This window comes from Crocodylus porosus, unplaced genomic scaffold (genome assembly GCF_001723895.1).
Source record: "Crocodylus porosus isolate Cpor-Errol unplaced genomic scaffold, CroPor_comp1, whole genome shotgun sequence".
Taxonomy (NCBI): Eukaryota; Metazoa; Chordata; order Crocodylia; family Crocodylidae; genus Crocodylus; species Crocodylus porosus.
In genome coordinates, this window is record NW_017728916.1 from 29,296,932 (window position 1) to 29,319,565 (window position 22,634).

At 42.5% G+C, this 22,634-nt stretch overlaps 1 protein-coding gene across 1 annotated transcript in view; it reads left to right on the forward strand.

The window, feature by feature from the left end:
- LOC109311091 (myosin-1B) overlaps positions 1-22,634 on the forward strand; it is a 33,585-nt gene that overhangs the window by 250 nt on the left and 10,701 nt on the right. The window contains exons 2-28 of the mRNA XM_019536532.1: positions 68-211; positions 294-450; positions 1,139-1,166; positions 1,267-1,378; positions 1,467-1,559; positions 1,728-1,791; positions 1,881-1,979; positions 2,085-2,188; positions 2,316-2,454; positions 5,720-5,838; positions 5,941-6,090; positions 7,681-7,851; positions 8,429-8,735; positions 9,182-9,252; positions 10,121-10,208; positions 10,299-10,416; positions 11,758-11,881; positions 11,967-12,103; positions 13,316-13,571; positions 15,860-16,102; positions 16,503-16,679; positions 16,765-16,910; positions 17,000-17,090; positions 17,179-17,568; positions 20,736-20,862; positions 21,329-21,447; positions 21,570-21,766. Of these exons, the coding sequence (XP_019392077.1) occupies positions 68-211; positions 294-450; positions 1,139-1,166; positions 1,267-1,378; positions 1,467-1,559; positions 1,728-1,791; positions 1,881-1,979; positions 2,085-2,188; positions 2,316-2,454; positions 5,720-5,838; positions 5,941-6,090; positions 7,681-7,851; positions 8,429-8,735; positions 9,182-9,252; positions 10,121-10,208; positions 10,299-10,416; positions 11,758-11,881; positions 11,967-12,103; positions 13,316-13,571; positions 15,860-16,102; positions 16,503-16,679; positions 16,765-16,910; positions 17,000-17,090; positions 17,179-17,568; positions 20,736-20,862; positions 21,329-21,447; positions 21,570-21,766 (3,971 nt within the window). The remainder of the gene's footprint in view (positions 1-67; positions 212-293; positions 451-1,138; positions 1,167-1,266; positions 1,379-1,466; positions 1,560-1,727; positions 1,792-1,880; positions 1,980-2,084; positions 2,189-2,315; positions 2,455-5,719; positions 5,839-5,940; positions 6,091-7,680; positions 7,852-8,428; positions 8,736-9,181; positions 9,253-10,120; positions 10,209-10,298; positions 10,417-11,757; positions 11,882-11,966; positions 12,104-13,315; positions 13,572-15,859; positions 16,103-16,502; positions 16,680-16,764; positions 16,911-16,999; positions 17,091-17,178; positions 17,569-20,735; positions 20,863-21,328; positions 21,448-21,569; positions 21,767-22,634) is intronic.

Sequence of the window (22,634 nt, forward strand, 5' to 3'; positions counted from 1 at the left end):
GAGTATCATTGTGTTCCTCCTCTGTGCTCTTAACTGAGACAAACTGTTTCTTTAATTGCCTTCACAGAGTGTCACTGTTAAGGAAGATCAAATCTTCTCAATGAATCCTCCCAAGTATGATAAAATTGAGGACATGGCTATGATGACCCATCTCCATGAACCGGCTGTCCTGTATAACCTCAAAGAGCGTTATGCAGCCTGGATGATCTATGTATGTACAGGTTGAAATCTTCCAAAAGTGCAAGTACATTAAGCCATGTGGAAATCAGTCTAATTATTTACCTTTCTCCCAGACCTATTCAGGTCTCTTCTGTGTCACTGTCAATCCCTACAAGTGGCTGCCAGTGTACAACCCAGAAGTGGTAACTGCATACAGGGGGAAAAAGCGTCAAGAGGCCCCTCCCCACATTTTTTCCATTTCTGACAATGCCTATCAGTTCATGTTAACTGGTGAGTGGCTCATTGTATCAGTATGTTTAAAGAGAATGCTAGTTTAGTAAGGGGAGTCAAGTGTTCATGTCAGAAATGAGGACACAAAAAAAGATTGAAAATAAATTATAAATCTGTTGGAATACCTTGGAAGCCAGACTGATCTTATTTGATACTCAACTTATCTGAATCAAAGTAGTCTCAAATGTCTTACTACTTAGGCTAGCATACAAGCTAATGCTTTTCAGATACATTTCAAAATGAGTGCATTGTGATAAATTACTATGAGTTTAAGGTAAAGTCGTTCTATACAACCCTTTGCTGTGCAGAGATCAAGCAGATTCACAGAGGATTTTGTAAAAGGAAAATGGGTATAATAGACATATAAGTTGAACTGAAGGTCATATGTCCTATGATGGCTCTATTGATCAGTATAAGATTATATATACAAGCATACACACACACACACACACACACACACTTGTGTGTGTATTTTTAGGTATAATTGTATATATAATTACAGTTGGGATCTTCAAAATGGACTAAGAGAATGAAGTGCCCAGTTCCTAGGGACTTGCAGTTGAAGCTGGTTGCCATGTAGTCTCGGGCCTTTTAAATCCCAGGCTAACACACATTTCACAGTTTTCAGCAAGTTCAGTGGTACTCAGGAACAATATTAAAAGTCACCTTTATTTTTTCTCTTTCACAGATCGGGAAAATCAGTCAGTCTTGATCACGTAGGTCTACTCCCCTGCTCTGGTTAATTTTTGTTTTGCCACCTGCAGCGGGATGAGCTGGCTGACTATGTGTCTTTTGCTTCTCTGTTTTGCTTGACAGTGGAGAATCTGGTGCAGGAAAAACTGTGAACACAAAGCGTGTCATCCAGTACTTTGCAACAATTGCAGTTTCTGGGGAAAAAAAGAAGGAAGAGCAGCCTGGCAAAATACAGGTGATTTATTGGAGATGAAATTAAATGCTCCATTCTGTAACTGCACATGATTTGACAAAGGAATTTGACAGTAACAATTTCGTTGCAGGGGACCCTTGAAGATCAAATCATCAGTGCCAACCCCCTGCTGGAGGCCTTTGGCAATGCCAAGACTGTGAGAAATGACAACTCCTCACGCTTTGTAAGTGTTATCAGAATTGTCTGCAGCCCACCGATGGAATATGATAAAATACATCATGGCTGAGATTTAAAATTTGTTTAAGACCTAAAGCAGCTCTGAAAACTGTACTCCTGGAGTTTGTCTCATAGGATTTCAAAATAAATGACTTATTTTTTTTTTCCTTTAAAGGGTAAATTCATCAGAATCCACTTTGGCACCACAGGGAAGCTGGCTTCTGCTGACATTGAAACATGTAAGTCACCTTCCTGGACATATCCAATATTCCTTATCTAGTCTCATTCTATTTTCTTGTGGCTAATTGCATTTTATGGGTCTTGCCAGATCTGCTGGAGAAGTCTAGAGTTACATTCCAGCTCAAGGCAGAAAGAAGCTACCACATATTTTATCAGATCATGTCCAACAAGAAGCCAGAGCTCATTGGTAAGAGGCATCACTAACGTTCTGGATAGCAGCTGATCATGAATGAATTTTGTTACACAGTTTCTAAAACTAAACTCATTTCTTAAAACTAAACCTTGTTTTCAGAGATGCTTCTGATTACCACCAACCCATATGACTTTCCTTTTGTGAGTCAAGGGGAGATCACTGTTGCCAGCATTGATGATCAGGAAGAACTGATGGCTACAGATGTAAGTAACATTCAGAAGTTAGCACATAGGCCATTATCCATATCTGACAAGGAATAAGAATCACTAGTGACTTCATCACTTTTAAAAATTTTACCCAAGATCTTTACTTTCCTGATTCTGTTGCTAGAGTGCCATTGATATCCTGGGGTTCAATGCTGATGAAAAAACAGCTATTTACAAGCTCACAGGGGCAGTCATGCATCATGGAAACTTGAAATTCAAGCAGAAGCAGCGTGAGGAGCAGGCAGAACCGGATGGCACAGAAGGTATCTGCAGAATCTGCAACTGACCTCTTAAGAGTACAAACAAAAATTGTATTTTATCAGTATTATTATTTTGCTCTTATTTTTGTTTGCATTTTGCTCACTTCTGCTGAGCTGGATCTTGGCAGAGCTTGAGGGATAGAGGGAGGTGGCTCCAAAGAATAATTTATGTTATACCATGAAATATTTTCTCTTCTTGACCACTCTTCTAACCCAGAAATTCTAGGTTGGAAGGGGCTCTTATCCCAACCCCCTTCTGCTCCAACATATTCCCAACTCATCCTTCATAATAGGAAGCAACTACACCACCTCATCTTTAAAGGCATACCCAGATGACCATGCACAGATGATTCCCCAGGGAGAAATAGCAGCAGCACAGCTGTGCCACTGCTACTTGTCCCTTGGGAACAACCATGCACATGCACTCTGATGCACAGCAAGTTGCCCTGGGTAGGCTCCGGGAGGCTGGGGCCAGCACCTGGGCTAGCCCCAGAAGTGTTACCTGGGGTCCTGGGTGGGGGCCTGCCATGGCTCCAGCAGTGGCAATCTGGCAGCAGGAAGCCTGACCAGCAGCTAAAGTGTGGCTCCAGATGGCCAGGCTCTGGTTTTAGGAGGTTCATGCTGCTGCACATGTACCCTGCTTTTTTCTAGTACTGTTCTTTTTTACACTGGGATCTCCTGGTGTCAAAAACCCCCTCTGCACTGCCAATTAGCAGCACAGAGAATGCCTCCGTGTGTAGCATGTGCAGCACTACATATTTCCTCACTTGTCTGAATGCACCATAAGTGCTTAACTTTGATATCTGGCTTTTATGACATTACTGATCCAGTATTTGTCATGTTTTTCTAAACCTAGTGCTTTTTGCTGGGAAAGGTTTAGCACATTCCTTTGTATAGTAGACGTGCCTGAAAAATTGTTCCCCCCCCCCCCACTAGGAATATGCAGAAATTTTATTTTCTAGTGTATTTAAAGAATGAAATATTGTTTTTTCCCCCTAAGTAATCAGCAGCAAGGAATATGCGTTTAGTTGGGCTGACAAGAAATAGAGAGAAATAAAACTGTTTGAAAATAGCAAGGATGGCATATACAGTTCTTTATCTTCCTATAGACAGTAGATAGAACAACATGCAAAAAGATGCACTCTATCCATTTCCATGTGAAATTATGTGAATTTCTTTCCTATAAGCTGCTGAAATAATATAGAGTAACATTCTAGTTCCTTTTATGCACCTAGATGGCAATTTTCTAGCCATGTAAATGGCTTTTTTGGCACTTACACACAGGTTGCATTTCTGTTACCCCTGCACTGTGGACACATAAGCATGGGTGCATACAAGACTATGCACTGGGCAGGTACATACACAGCTACCTAGATGCACCCATTTTAGACAATAAGTCATGAAAATGTAGCTGGCTAGAAGCCCAGTACTAACAGCAGCACTCTGGCATGTTTTAGTTCATGTAGCTGAATGGTTAAGGGTACTTAGCTAGGAAGCAAGAGACCCATATTTTAAAGTCTGTTTACCCACCAGCAGTTGGGACCTGCATCTGCCTTCTCAGTCTAGAGTGTTACCCAGCACACCATCGGGCAGGTATCATCCAGTCCTTTCCAGTGTTCCTTTTGAAGCTGGCCCCCTGGGGCAGCCAAGTAAGGCAGATATGTGCAGCCAGAAAGAAAGAAACAAATGAAAGTATAGTAGCTGGTAAGGTACAGATGAAAGTAAAGTGTGGTGGTTGCTGCACTGTGGGGTGACCCACAGCTAGATCTGGTTCATGGGCCAAAACACCATTGATTTACATGTTTATGGAGGAATGAAAGCATAGCAAAAAACCACTGTAATTTTAACCCTATTTCTTCCAATGTCAAAGTTAAGGCAGTTTATCTAGTTATCATGCAGAGATCATAGTTAAATGGTAAAAGCTGCTGTGGCCCCCAAACAAAAGTTCCCATTGCCCTTTTAAAGCAGCAAAAATGTACCTTTATTTCTACTGTAGGTGTTTTGCACTGGGGTGAATGAGGACATAAGGTGCAGAAAAAGGTCTTTCTTTAGAATTAAACATAACTAACTGTATTAAATTGCTGCATCCACATTAATATCATTTTATGGATGCAAATTTACAAACAAAAATCAGGAATTGGCGTCATGGTTGTAACAGCAAATGACTCCTACCACATATGCAGTATTTATTTATTTATTTATTATTTACTAATGTCTTAGTTTTCCAGCCCTCCAGGTTTAGGTAATTTAAGAATGAGCTTTTTGATTGTTTATGATATTACCAGTAATATTGCAGTAATGCATTATTAAATTCAAAAGCAACAATTTAAGATGACTTCGTGGTTTGAATAGGGGGAGTTGGATTAGATGACCTCTAGAGGTCCCCTCTAGCCCTACTTCTCTATGATTCTGTGATAGGCTTCGCTGTGGCTGGGCATCTATGTGCATGCCTGAGCTTAAGTCTGGAACAAGGGTTCCCATGTTTAGGGGTATACTTAATTTGCAGCTTCAGGGTTTTTGTGGAAACCATGAAAAGCAGCATTGTCCATGTTCAGCAGGAAATATTACATTAGCCATGATTTCCCAGAAAATCAACCTAACCTCCTTCCTCTGCCTATTAGTCATATAATACGTTGCTTTAGAATGTCCCAGTGTTTACCACAATACAAAATCAACATGACAGTCACTGCAGCCACAGCTCACATGATTGACGGGTACTGTCTGCTAGTGATGTAAACTAAATGGAGGCACAGTCAATGAAGTGAAAATGTTTCAGCACCATCTTTTAAGAAGTTAAATGCAATGCCAATGCCCCTCTGCCAATCAGCAGTGAGGGGCAGGGCTGCTGGGAAATACCTGTGAAATACCTGTGAAATACCTTTTGCAGCTCTTCATGCTGCAACCAAGCTGCAAAAATTGTTTTGTCTTGTTGTGAGTTGAGTTACACTCCTACCCATTTTGTAGCCCCAGTAACAGAGTGGTCAGGGCCACACCACAGATTAAGCATTATCTAGTCCCTATTGTTAGTGCTCCTTTTAAAGCCATTTAGCATTTACATGCCTTTTAAAGTTAATGTACATTCCTACCTTTTTCTTTACTATCACTATGAAGATTTTATGGAACTCTAAAGCTCCATCATTAGTGCAGTTTTTACTGTATATAGTGTCTAGGGAAACACAAACAGATCATACTACCCTTTTCAAGTTGTTTTATTTAAAGAGACATCTCTCTATAAACTAATAAAGCATTCCTCTTCATGTGTGCCCAGTTGCTGACAAGGCTGCCTACTTGATGGGTCTGAACTCAGCTGACCTGCTTAAAGCCCTTTGTTACCCCCGAGTCAAGGTTGGAAATGAGTTTGTGATCAAAGGTCAAACAGTGCAACAGGTAACAAACAACTGGGGATTTAGAAATCATGGTTTGCATAAGCATCCTATGTTTCTTCCTCTGCTTTGTATGATAAATCCAGTCCTTTTCTCATTGGTTTAGGTGTACAATTCAGTTGGTGCTCTGGCCAAAGCAGTCTTTGAAAAGATGTTCTTGTGGATGGTTGTTCGCATCAATCAGCAGCTGGATACCAAGCAACCTAGACAGTACTTCATTGGTGTGCTGGACATTGCTGGCTTTGAAATCTTTGATGTAAGGAACAGGGATTTGCTAGCACTTTCTTGGGAGGGGCATTCAAGAGTTCTAAGTACTTGGAGCATTTTTTAACAATATTTATTTTTATTAACCTTTTGGTAAAAAATATAATTTTATGTGCATCTACCCTGGAAATAGCATGATTCCAAGAAGACTTTGGTTTTGGATAGACATTAGGACTGGAAGGGACCTCATGAGATAATTGGGTCCAGCCCCCTCCCAAAGAGCAGGTAGTCAGTTGGGGTTAGATGACCCAAGCAAGATAAGCATCCAGGCATTTCTTGAAGGTATCCAAAGTTGGTGCTTGCATCACTTCTGTGGGGAGTCTATTCCAGTCTCTGGAGATGGTAAAGTAGTTTTTCCTTATGTCCAGTCTAAAACTGTCTTCCAGCAGTTTGTGACCATTAGACCTTGTCTTTGCTTGGGGTGCTCTGGTAAACAGAGTTCTCCCAGTTCCTGATGCACCTCCCTTATATACTTATAGGCTGCCACCAAGTTCACCCCTGAGCCTTTTCTTCTCCAGGTTGAAAAGTCCTGTGCCTCAGCCTCTCCTCATAAGGCTTGCTTTCTTGACCTCTAATCATGCACGTGGCTCTCCAACAAACTCTATGACTCGCTCAAGCTTCTCCATGCCTTTTCTAAAGTGTGGAGCCCAGAGCTGGATGCAGTACTCCAGCTGCAGCCTCACAAAGGCCGAGTAAAGTGAGAGGATGACTTCTTGGGTCTTGCTTAAGAGGCATCAGTAGATGCCAGCCAGAGTTTTCTTTGCTTTGCCGGATGCAAAGCAAATTTCCATGGCATATGAAGAAACAACAACATTAAATGTGCTCTCACATTTCTAAGAGTGCCTAAAAGTACCTAATGGCAATGGTGGAATTTTTACACCTAAAGGGTACATCATTAATGTGCAGAAAAAAGTGGGGCAGAGGGTCTGGAAATGTTGGGTTGGCCCAAACACTGAGAGTTTAGACTGATTTGGGCAGGCCAAGACCCATGGCTTCTTATAGACCTAAAAAAACCCAAACAAACCACACTGTACCAGAAGAAGCAGCACATTAGTTGGACCTGGCTCCTCAGCATCTGTATAGATTGGGCACTTCAGCAGGGCTTTTGGGTGCTTGTATCTAACAGCTACATAAAAAGAAGCCCCACTAAAGTATTCAATCTATAAAGATGCCGGGTGAAGTGGATCCAGTTAACATACTGCCTCTTCTGGGCATATGCTGGGCTCAGAATGGAATCACATCAAGTTTAAAGTAAAGCACTATTTTTTGTTTTTTCTTTAATATCTGTAAGCAGCCAGTAAAAAACAAAGCACAGAAAAATGCCATGACAAGCCTAGGTTCCAGTGCTTAGCAGTACGTTGCCAAGCCTATGCCTGAAATGCAGAACTGTTTGAGAACAGAACTCCCAAGCTCTTGGCCCTTGCAGACAGAAACACTGAGTATCTCACTGAGGCTGAGGGCATTTACACAGACACAGTGAAAAGAAAATAGAGCTATTCCTGTTTATTATGGGAAGAACTAAACTAGCAGTTCACAGAACAAAGATTTACAGTAGTTAAATTTTCTTTTTGCATTCATGTAGTTCAACAGCTTGGAGCAGCTGTGCATCAACTTCACCAATGAGAAACTGCAACAGTTTTTCAACCACCACATGTTTGTGCTGGAGCAGGAGGAGTACAAGAAGGAAGGGATTGAATGGGAATTCATTGACTTTGGGATGGACTTGGCTGCCTGCATTGAGCTCATTGAGAAGGTGTTTATGCATCATATGATCAAGAGTTTGTTGGTTTCTAAAGGACTTTTCCATGTTCAAAATAGTTAAAATTATACTTAAGTTCATGCTTGAAGGCCTGGAATATGTTTTATAAATACCAAATAATTAAGTAAATATATTGATCATAGTTTATAAACCTGTCTGCATTCAGAAATAAGTAAAGTAGAAGACAGAATTGTAATTCTAACACATCACAAATTTAGGGACACAAGGAAAGGATAGTATAAGCTTTAGGGCTGGTTCCATATTGGATACATTATCTATTTTTGGAATTCCAAAAGAAACTTTCTGCCTTACTTCCAAAAATAGGATTTTGAAAGGTTTTGGAATACTTTTTGTTTCAGTCAGTTTATAATAAAATTTGTCTAGCACATCTGAAGTGAATTTTAATGACCTGTATCTTTATTATATCCAAAAGTCCAAATAGGGTAGCTTACTTTCCCTCTAGTTGACTACACTTCCTCTGCAGCAATATCCTTTCTAAATAACAATAAAAGGATAGGGACAAGTTGTTAATCTCTCTCTCCCTTTCTTTCTGTACTGCTGTTCCTTTTAGCCCATGGGTATTTTCTCCATCCTGGAAGAGGAGTGCATGTTCCCCAAGGCAACTGACACTTCCTTCAAGAACAAGCTCTACGATCAGCATCTGGGCAAGTCCAACAACTTCCAGAAACCGAAGCCTGCCAAAGGAAAGGCTGAGGCCCACTTCTCCCTGGTGCACTACGCAGGCACAGTGGACTACAACATCACTGGCTGGCTTGAGAAAAACAAGGACCCCCTGAATGAAACTGTTATTGGGTTATACCAGAAATCTTCACTGAAAACACTGGCTCTGCTCTTTGCTGCATATGGTGGAGCAGAAGGTAGCAATATCTGTAAAACTAGTTTTTTATTAATTCATAGTAGATCCTTCCTGTAAAATTAAGAAAAAAGTATAGTTTTAAATGAAAAATGGATGTTTTTATAAATGTATAAACTTTAAGGCCAGATGGGGTTTTGTTGCTATTAACACAAACCATAGGATTTAACCAAACAATTCCTTCACTAGGCAAGATTATTCTCCTTCTTACTACATAATGAATCATGACTGCACTCTTTAAATTGTAGTTGGATTAGAGTGTATCTTTACATTTTAACTTGAAGTAGTTCTGAGTTTTGATAAGGTGTTTCATTTTATTTCCCGTCTGAATTCTCCTAACTGTGACTTCCAGATATTAAATTGTATTCTCCTTGTCTTTGTTTCCTTTTAAAAGACAAATATGTCAGTGTTCTGCAAATGTTAATAGTTTCTTTATTTTGCCTTGTTTAGAGGGTGGTGGTGGCAAGAAGGGCGGCAAGAAGAAGGGTTCTTCTTTCCAGACTGTCTCTGCTCTTTTCAGGGTACAGTACAGTGTTCACTATAAATCTTTTTTTCCATGACAATAAAGTGACAAAACTCACTTTAATACTAAAAATGTGTTTTCTAGTCAAAGGCCAGTGATGTCCTTGAGGTAACAAAGGCTATAATAAATTTCCCACTAAGTTACTGAGCATATTGACTAACTAGGCATACCCCTATAGACCAAAGCTGTCTTCTCTCTGGGACTGATATCAGAAATTATACAAACAAAACCAGTGTATATGTTGGAACTGAAAATGCCCCTCCCCTCCACCCCCTTTCAGAAACAATTATTTCAGGCCCCTTACACTTCCCTCTACCATCCAATCAAAGGTCCTAACTCTCCTTTGCCTTCCACCATTGGTGCCACTTTGCACAAGTATAAAGAAGTGCAAAACTGGATATGCATTGCTCCAAATCAGAAACCTGAACAGATTTATATGACTGGTACCTACAGTGCACATATTTATCTGGGACCTACATTGCACGTATTTTGCTTATGTGCGAATGACTATTCAAAGTACTGTTCAAAGTGCTGGGTAAAAACAAGCCCAAATCCTCCACCCAAGTTCATGTTTTACCTACTTACCCTGTTTATTAAAAAGAGTAGACCATTTTAAAGATGTCTTCTTTTCCAGCAACTACATTTCATTTTCTGTCACCCATGGCAGCCATTTCGTATTGGATCAGTAGAGTTATTTTTAGAGCAACGTTAATCTACTGCTCAAAAGATATGGCAGTTAATTTGTCTGAATTTCAGATGTTGGTCAACTACTAATTATGATATAATTATAATGACTGTACTGCATCTAACAGTGTGTTGGCATATTTAAAAGTGGTTAACATGAACTTTTTCTTATGGTCTCACAGGAGAACTTAAACAAGCTGATGTCCAATCTGAGAAGCACTCATCCTCATTTTGTACGATGCCTCATTCCCAATGAAACAAAAACACCTGGTAAGAAGCTCCAGTACAAGGACATGTTAGTGTGATATAGCTCCTCTGTGCTATACTGTAAGATACTGATTCCTGCTGTGTTTCGTTAAGGTGCCATGGAACATGAGCTGGTGCTGCACCAGCTGCGGTGTAACGGCGTGCTGGAAGGGATCAGAATTTGCAGGAAAGGCTTCCCCAGCAGAATCATTTATGCAGACTTTAAGCAAAGGTCAGACTCCTCTACCTCACTCCATTTTAGCCCTGTTGAATATTTTGCACAAGTACCTACTCAGTTTATAAAAGAAAATGAAAGAAATTTAGGACTGAACTGCCACAGTCCAAAACATACCAACAGTGGCATTTTTGTTACTGTATGGAAATAAAGATGGGGCAGAGTAAGAATTGGACAGACCATGCCAGAAGACTCCAGGGCCTTGACATTTTCAGGAAGCTGGAGCACAGAATGAGGAGTTTGTGGGATATTCAAGGCAGGCAGGCACAGGGTCAGTGCTTCCAATAATTTTATGGCTCACTAGATCATGGTTCCTTATAGGGTGGGCATGCTTAGACATGGTGATTACTAATGCTTATGTATTGAAATATTCAGCACTGTGCTGGTGCAGTATACCCTGCCTTTAATGTGGGTGAATGACTTTCCCTCCTCCTGCCACTCCCTAGCTGGTATCATTCTTACACACTGGGTGCAACAACACCTGTACTTTACTGTGTATTACTCATTTAATGCATAGTAAAGTATCACCACCTACATGCGCACAGCAATTACTGCATAGTAGATTCATTTGAAGCACCATTTGCTAGTACCAACAGATACGTGTACTGAAAAACCACGCTTTACTTAGCCAAAGTGCAAGTGTAGATGCATGTTCCTGGTCAGCCCAAGCAGCAGGGGGCCATGACTTCTTCCTGGATAACCCTGATCTCCACGTGGCTGCCTGGGAGCTGCTCTCAGAGCCAGGGACAGCTCTCCTCCACCTCCTAGAGTTTAGAGCTAACCCTTCATGCCCTCTTCCAGCCTGGGGCTGCCCTTTGAGCTCCCTGCTTGCATGCAGCTGCCCCCAGTGTCCCTTGCCAGCCTGGAGCTGGCACCTGGGGGAGCCTGGCTTCCGCAGGGAGCAGAGCAGGACAGGAGCATCCCTGGGTTCAATTTTCTCCTCACCTAGGTGTACATATAGACCTGGGGGTGCAATAAATTCAAGCATATTAATTGGAGGTGTTGATGTGCCCACAGAGTTCTTTACTCAGGAATAAGATTTTTATTATAAGGATTTTTATTACAAGATTTTTATTATAAGGAAGATAAACTTTCATACTGGTGAAGGGTGTGAGACTGACATCAACACACACAATATAGTTGAGCTGACAGTATAAGCTCCCCACCTTGGCCTGAAAACATGCTTCTTCCAGACATGTAATGTCTTCTTGGAGCAAGGAAGGAAGTTCATTCTCCACAGATCCATTTTGGGCTTTTTTCTTCTTCAGGGATTGTTAACAATGGCACCATCTGTGTTTATGCAACATGACATCCTCATATTCTGTTCCCAACCCTCAGATACAAGATTTTGAATGCAAGTGCTATCCCGGAGGGGCAGTTCATTGACAGCAAGAAAGCTTCTGAAAAGTTGCTTGGATCCATTGATGTTGACCACACCCAGTATAAATTTGGACACACCAAGGTACAAAGATTGTTTTGTTGTAATATGGTTTATTCATGTTTACAACAGACTGAAAGTGACTTTCTGTAACATTCTGCTTCTCCAGGTGTTCTTCAAAGCTGGACTGCTGGGTCTTCTGGAGGAGATGAGAGATGAAAAGCTAGCACAACTTATTACTCGCACACAAGCTGTATGTCGTGGCTACTTGATGAGAATAGAGTTCAAGAAAATGATGGAAAGGAGGTAGTGATTTCTTGTATTTGTCCTGTACTCACCAAACAGAGGTGATATGAATAATACTATAAGCTGGACTTCCTGGCACTCCATCTCATTAAGATTTCCTTAATCTCTTTTACTCATATTTGGGAATTTGTTAAGGTATGTTGAGGTAACTATTATGCCAAGGAGCATGAACAACTGGTGCCTCCTGGGACTGGGGGGGTACAATTTGTGTGTGGTAGTGTTGGTGGCGGGGTGATGAGCAGCGACCATCTGCAGAAGCCAGTGGTGGCAGGGAGGGGAGGGTTGCAAGTGGCGAGCAGCGAGTAGCAATCAACAATTGCCCACAGAAGCCAGCAGCAGCAAGCAGTGATCGGCAACTACACACAAAAGCCGGCACCAGTGGCAAGCGGCAACTGCCTGCAGAAGCTGGCGGCAACAGTGGAGGGGGGTGGTGGCGAGCGGCGTCCACCCGCAGAAGCTGGAGGTGGTAGCAGCAGTAGCGGCCAATCTCATGGCGGGGCACATGCCCCCCAGTATCGCCCTACACATCACCTATATCAAAGAGCTAGCGAAAAGTGCTACATCAGGGCTGGCAAACAAATTTACATCTCATTTTGCATATTTTTTCCCTAAATTCTGTGTTTGGCTTCTTAGTAGGTGACTTCACCTTAGATCACTAGGCTGTCAGTCTGTTCTAGGGACGTTGTACATTCTGTAATGATATGTGGACTTAAGTCTTTAGAAAGTTCACATTAGTTCCACATGTACAACACAAAGGCTGAAAGTAGATTTGGACTCCTCCTAGATTTTCTTAGACTTAAGACAGCCCAGATTATATGACCCTTTGGATAGTGCTTACTTTTGTGAGTCTTCCCACTTGAACTAAGTGGGTGCATCCAGATAAGAGCGCACATCCAGTTTGTGGCACTGTACACCCATCTGCAGCACCACAAACCATACATGCTGCATATGCATTTGCAGCATGTTGAGCCAGGGTGGAGCAGCCCTGGGCTGGCAAATGAAGATACTGTTCCCAAGGGCAATAAACTCCAACATGAGGTGCACCAGAGTTTATTCAGGTATGCTAATTGCATGTGTAGATGTGCCCAGTGAGACTGGCTGGGTGAGTAAATGCTACTCACAAGTCATTAGTAAAGACTATAGAACTGGGCATTTTAATTCACTTCTGATGTTTGCCCATAAGATTTGATACATATTTTAATTGCATTTCAGGGAATCCATATTCTGTATTCAATACAATGTTCGTGCATTCATGAATGTCAAGCACTGGCCCTGGATGAAGCTGTACTTCAAGATCAAACCCTTGCTGAAAAGTGCTGAGTCTGAGAAAGAGATGGCCAACATGAAGGAAGAGTTTGAGAAAACAAAGGAAGAGCTTGCTAAATCTGAGGCGAAAAGGAAGGAACTAGAGGAGAAAATGGTGTCCTTGATGCAAGAGAAAAATGACCTACAGCTCCAAGTGCAGTCTGTGAGTATTAGCAGGGTATTTGACCCCTTCTATAGAGTAAATGTAAACTGAAAGATCAAAATGTATATTCCAGTTAAGAAATGGGCAAACTGGAGATATTATTTGTCTGAGACAAAATAGTCTGAGATCAAATGAGTTGAATGGATAAAGTCTGTCCTCCTTAGAATTAGTATCGTACCTATATTTATTGTGTAAGATAGTGCAAGGTTAAGACCCAGTAAGCAAGCTCTGTACAAATTAAATCCAGAACTGGAAGCAGTATATTACTTGTACACATTGCCACACCAGTTATAGAGGTAGCTCATGCAGAGTTGGCTCCATATGCCTCAGTATAATGTTGCCTTGCTACGTAGATACATACTTTGGACTATCTGAAAAAAATGAGTCAGTTGTGACTGAAGAGGTACTATGCTGGTCTATTTTCAAACTCTTATTGTCAATCACAAGGCTTACATGATCTCTTTTCCTTATTGGACATGGCTCTATAGTAGAGACCAGAGGCATGGGTATCTGGTACCTATGCTTTAATATGGCTCTGTTACAAAACTGTGAAAATACTGGCTCTTAGGGGGGGAAAAAAAAAAGAGCAGAGCATGAACTATGGGACCTTCTAAAAATGGTTAAGGAAAGTAATTCAGTGAAGGTTCAGCAGACAGTTTTGCAGTGGCTACAACTGTGGTGGGAAAGCAGGGGGCACTCCTGTGCTGAGCCACCCACCTCACTGTGCCCAACCACATACCAGGCTCTGAGTGCCTTCCCAGGATGCCTTACATCCAGCCGACCCCCTTCCCAGGGTACACCTGTGAGCCTGGGGTCACGACCACCACCACCACCCAGGAATCTTGGTCTGTCTGTGGTCCTGTACCACTTGGGATATACAGGCCTTGTAGACCCTGAGGGTGCTGTACCCACTGTAAGAACTTGGGGTGCTTTCCCTGGCCTGGAGCACAAATAGTAGCTGCCCTTAGTCAGCCGAACCAAGGGGACACAAAGGCACGTCTCTTATCCCCCTCCCAATGACTCTACCACACTAGGTACAGTGGAGAACTTTATTGGTAACAGAGAGGAGCCTTGGGGGGAAATTCAGGATAGGGAGGAATCGCAGAATAACCTGAAAACAAACAGTGTGGCTAGGCAGCCATTGATTAAGCATCTGCTTTAGTGCCAGCTATATATCTAGATAGGTTTCAAGTAGTTTGCTCACAAGTATCAGCCAGAGGCTGTTTGAGCTTTCCTCTGGAGGCAGCCAGTTCAATGTGTCCAGTTTCAAGGGAGAGAGAGGGAGAGATCCCCCTGTCGCTGTCTGGTCAGTTACTCCCACGCTGTCCAAAACGGCTCTCTCCCCATCCTGGGCAGTCTGGGCTTATATAGCCCTTTTGACTTCACCATCCCGAACCAGTCCTGATCAAATGTTGTTGGATGCTAACAAATCAATTTGAAATGCATCACTGGTTACCTGGAAGAGTGACAGGAGCTCCTGCCCCCATGTCATGAGGTCACTGTTAACACAATCGGGAGGTGGAGTTCCCACCCCTGGCTATCTGTAGCTTCTCACGACCACAGGAGCAGGTTCCACGTCCCTCAGGAATGTTTCCAGCCCAGGTCACAACTCAGTGTTAAATGAAATGGATGGCGGGAGGGCTGCTTGCCCACCGCAGTGGCCAAGGCAACCAAATTGACAGATGGGTGATAAAACAGTGGTAAGGGAAAACCTGATAGCAGAGTTTGGGAAGATACTGAGATGGCATTTTGCCATAATAACTACCCCATTTTTTTAGTTGGGAACTTCAGTTCTACCATTGAATATTCAGTTTCAGCTTTGGGTGGATGCCAAAGGATCAGTCTGCACGCATCTCCAGTGACCTCACTGCCATTCTGTGTGGCTGCAGAGTCCACTGATGAGACTGACTGAAGTCATTCAACTCCCTGTCAGTAGATCTATCTTTAGTTTGTTCATCAAATTAGCCCCATACTTGAATCACATTAGTACTGGAAAGGTTCCCCCAAACCAGGAGCTACTGAGGGATGTTCATTTGTGGCCTGGTATTTGAAGATACTTAACAAAAAAAATCTGTTTTGTATTGAAGATGGGAAAATTTCAGACTAAATGATGCCTTGCAGTCAAAATTAAAAATACCTGATACTATGAGCTTAGAAGGAGTATTTCATTGCAATCCTAATTACAAAAGAACTATTTCATGTTATAAAAGATGAAGCAAAAATCATTATGAGAAAAACAGCAATAAAATAGAATTTTAGAAAACGACCTATTAATATTTCCACCACAGGAGGCTGATGGCCTGGCTGACGCTGAGGAGAGATGTGACCAGCTGATCAAAACCAAAATCCAGCTTGAAGCTAAAATTAAAGAGCTGACTGAAAGAGCAGAAGACGAAGAAGAAATTAATGCTGAGCTGACAGCCAAGAAGAGGAAACTGGAGGATGAATGTTCAGAGCTGAAGAAAGACATTGATGACCTTGAGTTAACCTTGGCCAAGGTGGAAAAGGAAAAACACGCCACAGAAAACAAGGTATAAGCCACAGTCTGAAAACAAACAAACAAACAAAAAACCATTCCACATGAGTATGCTGCCATTTTACACACACAGAGCACATCTACACAAGACACTACTGCACAATAGAAATAAGCTACTGCAGTGTAGCTCATGGCTACAGTGTAATACCTTTGGGCACTAACTGTTAGTAATGAGTTACTGTGCAGTAGCTTGTGCAAGCTCTGAAAAAAACCATGCAGGGATGGTACTGAGCAGTAACGCCGGTTACTGTGCACTCATATAGCACTTGCTTATGCAAGTACTAAATGACTCTACAGTACCACCTGTTGGGTCCACTGCTCGTGTAGACATAGCCACAGATATGGGTTTTTTGTTGTTTTTGCTTGTTGTAATGACTTCTGTTGCCTTCTGAAAGGTGAAAAACCTCACTGAGGAGATGGCAGTCCTGGATGAGAGCATTGCCAAGCTGACAAAAGAAAAGAAAGCCCTCCAAGAGGCCCATCAGCAGACTCTGGATGACCTGCAGGCAGAAGAGGACAAAGTGAACACATTGACCAAAGCTAAAACAAAACTGGAGCAGCAAGTGGATGACGTAAGCACAGCAAACCATGGGGCAAAGAAGCAGGCAAGAAGTTGGGTGCCAGGTGGCAGGGCTCTGACAGCCTTTTTCTCTTTAGCTTGAAGGGTCCCTGGAGCAGGAGAAGAAACTTCGCATGGACCTGGAAAGAGCAAAGAGGAAACTTGAAGGAGACTTGAAGCTGGCCCAGGAATCCACAATGGATTTAGAAAACGATAAGCAGCAGCTTGATGAAAAGCTGAAAAAGTAAGTCTGGTACCTGGGAAGTATCCTTCTGTTGGGGCAGGGACACATGCATTTTGTTTGGGGCCTAACATGTTGTGCTTTGTGAAAAGGAAAGACTTTGAAATCAGTCAGCTCCAGAGCAAAATTGAGGATGAGCAAGCCCTGGGCATCCAGCTGCAGAAGAAGATCAAGGAGCTACAGGCAAGTCATAGTTAGCTTTGCTTCGGGCTGTGAGGAGGAGTTCAGGTAAGAGGAGGCAATGTTTTCAGTGTCTCCTATGGCTCTCCAGGCCCGGATAGAGGAACTGGAGGAGGAAATCGAATCAGAACGAGCCTCTCGGGCAAAAGCAGAGAAGCAGCGGGCTGATCTCTCCAGGGAACTTGAGGAGATCAGCGAGCGCCTGGAAGAAGCTGGTGGGGCAACAGCAGCTCAGATTGAGATGAACAAGAAGCGTGAGGCAGAATTCCAGAAGATGCGCCGAGACCTTGAAGAGGCTACTCTGCAGCACGAAGCGACGGCCTCTGCCCTCCGGAAGAAGCATGCTGACAGCACAGCCGAGCTCGGGGAGCAAATCGACAACCTGCAACGGGTCAAGCAGAAGCTGGAGAAGGAGAAGAGTGAGCTGAAGATGGAGATTGATGACCTGGCTAGCAACATGGAGACTGTTTCCAAAGCCAAGGTATGGGACCATCTCTTGATAACATTGGCTTGAACTTACGCGCCATTTCAGCTTCTAAAAATTATTTTGATTAACATTTAATCATGTTTAATTATACAAAGCAGGATATATGCTGATTGACTGTATTAAAATATTTTTAGTAGACTGATTTAGTTTAACCTGAATAAAGCATACACTGTTTAATGACCTGCATTAATATCTAAACCCTGAAGACATCTGATGAAGGACTTTATGGTTTTGAATACATTTATTACCAAATGAACAGTCATTACTCTTCAAGTGTAGTGAAGATGACCCCTATACTGGATGGTGACTTAAATGTTAATTTTTGTATTAACATTAAACCGCATTAATATTCATTTGGTAACATATTGGCACAAGTGCACAAAACAAGTAGCTATTGCAGCATATCAGTAGCCTATGCTCCTGCAACCTTCAACCTACCTGGTCCTGCATACCTCTTATTTTCTTGACTTTGGAAACTAATGAGCTTGCCATGGGTGGTGGTGACAATTTCCTCTATCATGTGAGGTTATATCAAGTGTAATGAAAATACATTCTAAGCCAGAGGCCTCTGAGTTTTAGTATTAGTAGTATACATTAGAAGGAAATATTTTTAAACTTATTGTTACTGAATATTAAACTAAATAAATCACAAGTCATTAAGAGTGAACTTGAAGACTTCTGAAAGATGGATCATTCCAAAATTTTCTTTCCATCTTCCAGCTGCTTGTTACACCCTGTTCTTTTTTCCCTTCTTCAGACCTTGTGACTTCTTAAATCACAGATAAGAACCTACTGTAGACATGGAATAGTAATTAAAGATGCTGCATCTCAGTTCAGTTTATTTTTTCTTCAAGTTCATCAATTTAGTTATCATATCATTTTAATTATTTGTAATAATACTTTATCATATATACCAGTAAAAACACTGGCATATACCTTCAATAAATGATGCAATCTTAATTATATAAGATGGCATAACTGTCATCACTTGTCACAATATAATCCATGGAAACAATAGCTTCACAGAACATCTGAGATCTCAGAATGCAGTTCTTAGAGGATTCTAGAGACAAGGCATCAAATCATATTTCACCTTTAGACATCTAAGTGGTAACTGCTGCCCCAGGTTTCCTTTTACCAGAGTCCTCCAAGGATTGACATGGCCCCTCGACCGATTTGGTATCAAGTGAACTTTATTGGTAACACCTAAGCTTATTACAAGCTTATTACAAGATCCTTGCAATATGATCTGGCAAGCAGTTCCTTTGATGTTACAACAGCGACCTTTGGTGGTACTGGCCTCAGATCCTCTGCTGGGTATGTGGGATGTTAGTTAATGGATTCCTTATAGATTCATGGATTCATAGAAATAGGGTTGTAAGGGACCTTGTAGATCATCAGGATAGGAGAGAAAACCGGGCTCAAATGACCCCAGCCAGGTAGACGTCAACCCTCCTCTTAAAGACCCCCAGGGTAGGAGCCATCACCACTTCTCTTGGAAGTTGGTTCCATATCCTAGCCACCCTGACTGTGAAGCAGTAGTGCCTTCGGATGTCTAGTCTAAACCTACTATCTAACAACTTGTGGCCGTTATTCCTTGTTATCCCAGGGGGCGCTAGGGGGAACAAGGTCTCTCCAAAACCCTTCTGGTCCCCCTAGTGAGTTTATAGACAGCCACCAGGTCCCCCCACAGCCTTCTTTTGTGAAGGCTGAACAGGTTAAGGTCCCGTAGCGTCTCTTTGTAGGGCCTGCCCTGCTGTCCCCGGATCATGCGGGTGGCCCTCCTCTGGACCCTCTCAATGCTGTCCACATCCCTCCTGAATTGCAGCGCCCAGAACTGGACACAGTACTCCAGTATTGCACAGAGGGGGAGGATCACCTCCTTGGCCTGGCCTGGGATACACCTGTGAATGCACAACAAGGTCCCTTTAGCCCTGCCAACTGTGACCTCGCATTGTTGGCCCATGTTCATCCTGGAGTCAATAATGACTCCAAGATCCCTTTCTGCCACCGTGCTCTCAAAGGGAGTTTCCCAGCTTATAAATGTGCTGCTGGTTCCTACTGCCCAAGTGCGGCATCCTGCTCTTGTCAGTATTGAAACCCATCCTATTTTCTTTAGCCCACCCCTGTAATCCGTCTAGGTCCTGATGTAATCTGTCCTTCCCTACTAGGAATTGTTACTCAAAGCAAGAATTCCAAGGCTGGTCCTGTATCCCAAGGGTGGCAACACAAACACAGACTGTCTCTTTGTTTATTCACTACTTTTGTAACTTTCTCATCTCAAACTGTCCAATCCTCAAGTTTCTTACCTCATCTTTTTCAATGAGATACTCCAATACTATTCCATTTTGGTTTTCTTTCCTTTTAGAGAAACTACTGTACCTGGTTAGCCCACCATACCAGTCACAGCACTCATTTTTTCCAGTGCCTAAGAGGGACTTTGTACAATTTAATTGCTTAGATCTGGGAAGGTCTAAAATTATGCTAAGAGTCTGAGTATAACTCAGTTTGCCCATTACAGTAATTAGCCACCTAAAAGTAGTCTAAATGGCACTTAGGGCAATATATAAGGATTTTAGACGTTCTTTTCAAAAGTATGACTGAACTTCTAATCAAGCCCAGAAAGGATCTCCTTTGTCCACTTAAGCTCTGCTGCAGTCTTAAGTCCTCAGAACTTTATACAGAGAAGAACCATGACTGGCAACTGTTTGATACAGAACAGTTCACTCTCTTATTTTAGCCCCAAAGCCAAAAGGTTTCAGCATTAGCACAGGAAGTAGAAAACTTCTTCATCCTGAGTGCATTTGACTGCATATCTCCAACTTTCTAATAAAGTGTACTACTTAATGAGCAATGGGCAAAGCAAGGGCAAGAGCATCCATTATCAATCTGGTTGAATCTAGCCCACTGGGCATTCAAGAAGGGAGGTATGTGGAATGGGAAGATAAAACCGCCAAGGAGCCTGTTTTTAAGTCTCAATGAGAACAGCAAAACTTTGTAAAAGTGTGTGTCCTGGGTTATTGCCCTTAGTCACAGTCCTAACATTACCTATACTTTTATCCAAGTATTATTTAATGCAAAATGCAGAAAAAGTATAACAGAGTTCCTCTGATCAAAATACAGATGTTCATCCACTTTCTTTTGATCCATGTTGTATACAGGGAAATCTTGAGAAGATGTGCCGCACTCTGGAAGACCAACTTAGTGAGATTAAGACAAAGGAGGAGGAGCACCAGCGCACAATTAATGACCTCAGTGCTCAAAGAGCTCGTTTACAGACGGAATCAGGTAAGACACTTCTCTGAAGTAGAAATATGAGTACATGCAGAAGAAACTGTTCAAGGAGCAGGAAATGGCCCTTCTATGAAAAACAGCCTACTCACCACGCTGCTTAAAACCTATTATTAGCCCTACAATGCTGTAGCATTATAATCCTCTAGAGGTTCCTTTACTGCTTAGCAGAAGCATAGCAGGGCAGGTCCACAAGTCTGGGGAGAAACAGCACAGGAGTGTGACGCTAGGGGTAAAAGAACGTAGAGATGCCAGCTAAAGCATCAGCTAGGTTTAGAATTGCCCATTCACCTCCCTCCTTCCCTTCCCTCCCCCCCGCCCCAATTATGCTACTGCTTTTTAAATAAACTTAGGAAAAAAACATTATGTTTTATTCTAAAGCATGTAAATTTTCAGGTAATGAATATTTATTTACCGTTCAACACAACTGCATGGTATCCCTACTGTCACTTGTCATTTTCAGGTGAGTTTTCTCGCCAGGTGGAAGAGAAAGATGGTTTGATTTCGCAGCTGTCAAGGGGCAAGCAAGCATTTACCCAACAGACTGAGGAACTGAAGAGGCAACTAGAGGAGGAGATAAAGGTGAGGACTTTATCAGGATCTGATACCCCTCCTGCTGGGATAGCATTCCACAGCCTGGCAGATCTCCCTCCCAGGACATTTCCCAAAATATTTAGTTACTATTAAGCCTGTCATTTCTCCAGGCCAAGAATGCACTGGCCCATGCCTTGCAGTCTGCTCGCCATGACTGTGACTTGTTGCGGGAACAATTTGAAGAGGAGCAGGAAGCCAAGGGTGAACTGCAACGTGCCCTGTCCAAAGCCAACAGTGAAGTCGCCCAGTGGAGAACCAAATATGAAACTGATGCTATTCAGCGGACAGAGGAGCTGGAAGAAGCTAAGTATGTGCTAAGAGAAGGTTCAGGATGCCCTTTTGGGAGACTTTCAGTGATGTGGGTTAGAAAGTGGCAAACTTGTACCATAGGGTTCAAAAGGCTAAGCAAAGCCATGTCCAGCACACACATTGAGGGTAGAAGAGTCCATGGAGTGCAATGTGTATGCACTGGGGTCTTAGACCCCAAGGGCTAGGGACAGACATTACACATAAACCAGTTTAAATGATCAGAAACTGGTTTAAACCTGTAACATAATAGATGTTCAGTGCACATAAACCAGTTTGAAAATGACTAAAACCAGTTTGAGATAAACCTGGTTGAATGTAGTAACAGACTTAACTGATTTGGGTCAAACAGGTTTATGCAATATCTGTCCCAGATTCCTTGCTAGTTTAAGTTAAACCAGAAATCCCCAGCATCCTGGCATGCTCTCTGGGCTGTGTGCAACTCTCTGCTCCACAGCAGAGCTGTCCCCTCCCCTCCTCTCCCTGGCTGAAGTTCTGGAAGAGACTAGCAGGCTGCTCCCCCACCCCCCACGCCCTGCGAAGCAGGAATTCTCCCTCCCCTCTGCCTTGCTGATAATAATCTGTGTATTAGATAGCAGACCACATGGTGGCTCCCTTTGGTCGATGCTGTGACAAAGGCAGAATCAACAGATAGCTGGTAATGTCTCCCTGTTTTCTTAATGGGGTAATAAACACTGAGTTAGGGGTGATAAGCACTGTTATCAATTCCCTACTGGGATAATCAGAGTTTCATGCCAGGGGCTGGCCATACCACCCCCCCCACCCTCCACTCAGTACTGTAGAAAGGAAGGGAGGGCTTCTCTAGCATACCCCAGCTTCCAGTCTGAGCCACTGCAGCCTTGTGCCTG